This window comes from Tachysurus fulvidraco, chromosome 22 (assembly GCF_022655615.1).
Source record: "Tachysurus fulvidraco isolate hzauxx_2018 chromosome 22, HZAU_PFXX_2.0, whole genome shotgun sequence".
NCBI classification, from domain to species: domain Eukaryota; kingdom Metazoa; phylum Chordata; class Actinopteri; order Siluriformes; family Bagridae; genus Tachysurus; species Tachysurus fulvidraco.
Window position 1 is genome coordinate 17258466 of NC_062539.1, and position 6174 is coordinate 17264639.

General features: G+C 37.3%; 1 protein-coding gene across 1 annotated transcript in view; it reads left to right on the plus strand.

The window, feature by feature from the left end:
• The window catches only part of shox2 (short stature homeobox 2), a 7355-nt gene extending 1664 nt beyond the window's left edge, over window positions 1-5691 (plus strand). The window contains exons 2-5 of the mRNA XM_027136838.2: window positions 689-897; window positions 3003-3060; window positions 3448-3536; window positions 4219-5691. Coding sequence (XP_026992639.1) covers window positions 689-897; window positions 3003-3060; window positions 3448-3536; window positions 4219-4476 — 614 coding nt within the window. The 3' untranslated portion in view covers window positions 4477-5691. The remainder of the gene's footprint in view (window positions 1-688; window positions 898-3002; window positions 3061-3447; window positions 3537-4218) is intronic.
• The last annotated feature ends 483 nt before the right edge of the window (window positions 5692-6174 follow it).

Below are 6174 nucleotides of genomic sequence, written 5' to 3' on the forward strand. Positions count from 1 at the left end.
AATAAAATAAACTAAATAAAGGTCTCAGTATACAGTAATTTCAAGAAATTCACTATATCAAGATCTTCTTCTTCTTCTTCTTCTTCTTCTTCTTATTATTATTATTATTATTATTATTATTATTATTATTATTATTTTATTATTAATACATTTCATCGTTTGCATTTATAAGGTCATAAATATGTCATGTTTTTATGCCTATTTCTATATGTATTTATATTATTTTATGTCAGCAAAAATATTGCTGTAAATAATACAGAAAAAATTAAAACATATTTCCCCTCGATTGCAGTTTGTCGTCTTAGTGAATTACGGTGTTATATTATTTGCAATGATGTGTTAATTATCTGTTTTTGCTGTTATTACAGCTTATAGATAAGACAAGCTGTTTATCCGGTGGCGCTTATGGTGCAGTGGGCTAGTGTGCACCATGTATATGTAGGATATAAGGCGTAAATAATTAAAGAGATCTCCTTAGGAGGACAAAACACTCGACTGAGAGCAGGCCAGCCGACTGATGCCTTTAGTTATCAGACATTAAACCTCCTCAGATGCTTGTAGAGATCTCGGAGTTTCATTGCCATGCTCACGTTCTCGCGTGTCTACTAGTGCTCAATTTAGCCGTAACGTTTAATGTTTATGATGTCTGGTACGAATCCATTTAAGACACGTCTTTTTCTCCGTGAAGGCATCCTGGACGTGAAAGAACGAAAAGAGGACGCCAAGCCGATCGAGGACGAGACACAGACCAAAATCAAGCAGAGGAGAAGTCGGACTAACTTTACTCTGGAGCAGCTGAACGAGCTGGAGAGGCTGTTCGACGAGACGCACTATCCGGACGCATTCATGCGCGAGGAGCTGAGTCAGCGGCTCGGGCTGTCTGAAGCGCGTGTGCAGGTAAAACCAGTCACCTTCAGCATGCCATATGTTTCTAAGACAATACATTAAGGCACGACTTGCGTTTTATAGTCTAGCTGCACAGCCTCCGGAAAATATTTATATTTATTTATTATAAAAAAAAAATTCGGCTCGTTTTTGTAGGCAACGAAACACGGGTTGATTTTGTACACGACGTTGTGGGCTTCATTCAAGTGTAATTAGGACCATGCATGTTAAACTTGAACTGCATGATTCCTGCAAACACTTCTCTTGTGCAACAACCCTGAAATTGTTTAAAGGACTAATCTATTTATGTATAAACACGGTTTTGATATATCAAAACAAACCAAATAAAATATCACTTTTGCATCATATTACATCATATTATATATATATATATATATATATATATATATATATATATATATATATATATATATATATATATTACTTTAAAAAAATAAAGCACGATTGTTTAGTTTATTGATTTATCTAGAATAAACTACTACCGTCCTGTTTTCCTGTTTGGAAACCCTCTTTTTTTTGGTGTAGGCCTATCCTTAGGCTGTAAAATCTTTTTGTTCGTTTTTCTACAAGTTGACCCCACAGGCGACATCTGTAGCATGTTTTTTTCCCCTCGAAATGGAAAGGCCATCTGCACAGAAACATAATAAGCGCTCTTCGTTGAGGGCTTATAGTCTGTGTGTAACGAGAGACGAGCAACTGAGCCGAGGAGCAGTGATAATGAATATACACATCACATCACAACTTGCTGTGATTGATTAAAAAAACAACAAAAAAAAACAATTATCCTCTTTGGGTCTCTTTTATCTATTCATTTTCGTGCAATGGAGATAATATTATTCGCTTTCTGAATATAGCCTTTACCAAAATTGCACAAAAAAGGAGACCTCCCTCGAATTAAAAGTGAGCTAAGCGCCTCTGTGGGGTTTTTTTGGCCGTGAGTCCCAGTGCGCATTGGGAAAAGCGCATTGTGTCCCTCACAGGGAGAGCGCGGATTAACATACATTATATATCATTTTTACGCAAAATAAAGATCTGGCTGCTCACTTCGACACATTTACAAAAAACCTCCATAAAAACAATAATTTAAATAATAATAAAAAAGCAGCAAAAAAATAACACCGAAAAAACAGATTTCATAGCAATTGTAAATCATAAATCTGATTATATTTTAAAATGTAAATTAAATCAATGATGAAAACGCACACATCTCAGCAATCAGTTCAGAGCAACACAAAACAGAAATTTGGTTTTGTATCCAATATTTCCTTTTCCAACACTTAAGTTGAACGCTGTTGATAAACTGAGCCTCGGGTTCATCTGTCCAGCTCTCTGTGCTTACAGGAGGGGATTCACTACAGATTAACATAGTAATGAGACGCCTAATCTCAAAATCCCAGCTACTGATGACAAAAAATAACATTTTTTTTATAAATAAAAAGACATCGGGTCCAAAAATCTTCAAAAGGGGCTTTGTGGAGAACTTGTTATGACAGTAATTAAGCTGAACTGTGTGCCATTAAACGAATCAGTAACACGAATTCTCCTACAGATAAAGGTAATTAATTTGGCCCATCTTACTAATGGGAAAGTCAGATAGCCTTGCTCGGATATCCAAGGCTATAATCTCATGCTGGTGTTTGGTATCAGAAAGTCGATTAGGTTCTTCTGGCACACCGATGGAAAGATGAAACCGGTGCTGAGAAGGCCAGTTTATTGTGGACCGATTAAAAAGGATCAAGGCTTTCTTCTTTCCCCTCGTTTATTTATATATTTGGAATTGTCTCGTCTTGTGGTTAACTGGATTTTTCCCCTTTTATTTACTTATTTATTTATTTATTTATTTATTTATTTATTTATTTATTTATTTGCTGAGTGACTTACATAGATACATACACCATCTTTTCACCGCCTGCTCAGTTTAAAGCCTATTAATTAAAATCCGGGGTTAAGCATCATTAATATTTCAGTCTTCAGAGATTATAGACTACTTTTCCTGTAGTTGTTGTCTTTTTATTTTTTTTTTTGGAGAAGAATTGCGCATGCCCTTGAATGCACATGTCAATCACAGTGGCGCTAATGAATTTCTTTTCCCACAGGTTTGGTTTCAAAACAGAAGAGCCAAATGCAGAAAACAGGAAAATCAGTTACACAAAGGTGCGTTGCTTTCTTTGAAAAACCTCTATGAAATGATATTAGGTTATAGGACACAGGACGCATACAGAGATTAATTTAAATTGTATACGATATATTGAGTTGCAGCTATTTATATTTAACGAGAAATAAAAAGAACGGTTAAGAAATTTTGAGTTTATTTATCTTGCGTTTAATTCACTCGTCGAACGCGTGTAGACAAACTGCAGCCTGGTTGTTTGTTATGTTTATCTTATCATGTCACGTGTTATTCCAAGTCCTGCAAAACGTACTGTGTTTAAAGCTTTGCATGCGTTTGGGAAAATGGCCAATGTCTGGTTGGTCCGTGCTGAGGCTGGAGGATGCCCACGACAGCTCTAAACACAAGTGACACACTTCCTCTCTTCGCAGGGGTGCTCATCGGAGCTGCGAGTCAGTTTGAAGCGTGCCGCGTCGCGCCATATGTCAACGTGGGAGCTTTGCGCATGCCATTCCAACAGGCAAGTGTCCTCTGAAGCGCGCGCTCTTAGACAAATTGAGTGCATGGAGTAAGTGCTGCTTTGGCACGAGCTTCGTCCAGTCGACATGCACTGAACTGAATCCTGGGTAATGGACGTGGAAGCATTTTTACATTATATAAGAAGTGATGTATGTTGAGTAATGATAAAGCCATAATACGAAAATAACACAGTGGTATATATGTGTATAAACACTGGAACATTGGCTGTGGATATTTTAATATTGATCATAATCTTAAATGCTTAATTGCCTTTTTGTATTGTGTATCATCATTAAGGCGTTTAACTCCTTTTCTTTTTATTCAATATATTTAGCTATTTATTCAGGACCTTTTTTATACTAAAACCATCTCCATTGCCCAGTTATATCTCTGAAACCATTCTACACTCTAAAAAAATAAAAGAAAAAAATAAAGATGTTTCCACTAGGAACCTTTGGTGTTTCTTATAGGAACCATCAATGTTTACAAAATTCCTGGATGCACTTTTGATGGGTTGCACTGGAGAAATCCACGAACCACTAAAATGTGTCTTCCGGGACGCTTTTTTGTTTTTAGAGTGTAGCTGCATTCTAGTAGTGGAGTTAATGTGTATTTCCTCCCCTCTCTCCCCACGTGTGCGTCCGTAGGATAGTCATTGCAACGTGCCACCCTTCTCCTTTCAGGTGCAGGCGCAGCTACAGCTGGACAGCGCCGTGGCCCACGCGCATCATCACCTGCACTCACACCTGGCGGCGCATGCGCCCTACATGATGTTCCCTGCGCCGCCGTTCGGCTTGCCCTTGGCCACGTTGGCGGCGGAATCTGCTTCAGCGGCGTCGGTGGTGGCCGCAGCGGCCGCCGCTAAGAACAGCAACAAGAACTCGAGCATCGCGGACCTGAGACTGAAGGCCAAAAAACACGCGGCGGCGCTCGGGCTGTGACACGTCGGCTCACGTGCAGAATACCAGGACATTATTTATACGCGCTTATGAAGGACACTCCAGAATAAAGACTTATTTATGACATGAACAACACAAACTGTGAAATCGAACTGAAGCCTGTCACGGACGCAGGTTGCAACCAGGACGGACCGGAAGGGGAAACATTTGTCCGAGACAAAACTCATTCTGTCCAAAACAAAAATATGTGATAACGCAGCTGGGACTCTTGTGTGACAAAGCGAACACTTTCTGCGTAATGTGCTGTTTTAATATCTACGTTATTGGTTATCTTTAAGGAAGAACAAAAAAAAAAAAGAAATATTAGTTTAAAAAAAGAGAGGCTGGCCTCGTTTTATCTGAAACACGTGAAAAGGACACTTACGGATGCCTGTGCGCAAGGACTATAACAAAAAAAAAAAATCACACTAAAGCTTCATTTCTTCTAACGTGCCATCACGTGAGCTCGGTGTCGAGGTGTGTCGTGACGTCAACGCCTTCACGTGAAGTCAATGCCCAGTATCACATGGTGAACTTGGACACTTTGTGCGCTCACCTGACCGGTTCTTTGGGGTTCTCGAGCCAGTGGACGTTTGGGAAAACTTAAAAAAAAAAAAGCTATCACACATTTTAAACACATTTTACTTATTATTATTATTATTATTATTATTATTATTATTATTATTATTATTATTATTATTATTATTATTGAGTGTACGGTGAATTTAATCACATATCAGGTCTTGATTCAATTCAGAGTGTCCACTTATTTGCAGCTTATATGGAGGTCTAAGTATTAATGTACAGAATCAGATCTTTAACTGAGCGCATTCAAAGTGATCGATGCGGTACGGGAACATGTACAATATGTCAAAATGGAAAGATATTTTGTTTATTTTGTGCTTTAAGAAGACATTGTGAAGACATTGGGAACACCTTTGGGCTGGTTTTTTATTTGCATTCACACCGTGTTAAAGTCATGTGGATCTCTATGTAATGTTGGTGTTTTTTTTTGTTGTTGTTTTTTTTTTTATAAAGTGAACGTACCTCGACTGCAGGCTCGGATCTCCCGGAATATCCCTGAAATAACTTTTTAACCTTTTTTTTAAACGAACGAACAAACAAAAAAAATATATAATTTCTTCATTACTGTGAAACGTGAACTCACCTGACCACAGTGTTTTCAATTCATAATAAATTCACAAAACTTTTGTACAAGATCTGTGTTGCTGTTCTGTGAATGGCGTATTATTATTATTATTATTATTATTATTATTATTATTATTATTATTATTATTATTATTATCAGGCGAATCGTGGAGATAAACTGTTCACTGTTCACATTGTTCATTTAACTGGCAGCATTTTTTTTTCGGTTGTTAATTTACCACAAATTATTAATGCCTTTATCATTCATTTGTAAATGTTTTATTATTAGGATCTTTAAACGATTTTGGATTTTGTCCAATCAGCGCTCTACAGAGACTGTCCTAAAGACTGGGCTAACATTTACTCACCAAACCCAGTTTTATTTATTATCATTTCCAATGTTCAGTGATATTACATAACCCCTGATCAACATGTTAGAAAAGAAAAAAATCAAGCTTGTGCTTAAAGGGGAAAATGATAAACATTAGAGAGGAAATATCCTCTTCTACAGCATGTGCTCGATTAAATCGGATGATATTCTGTGAATCTTTC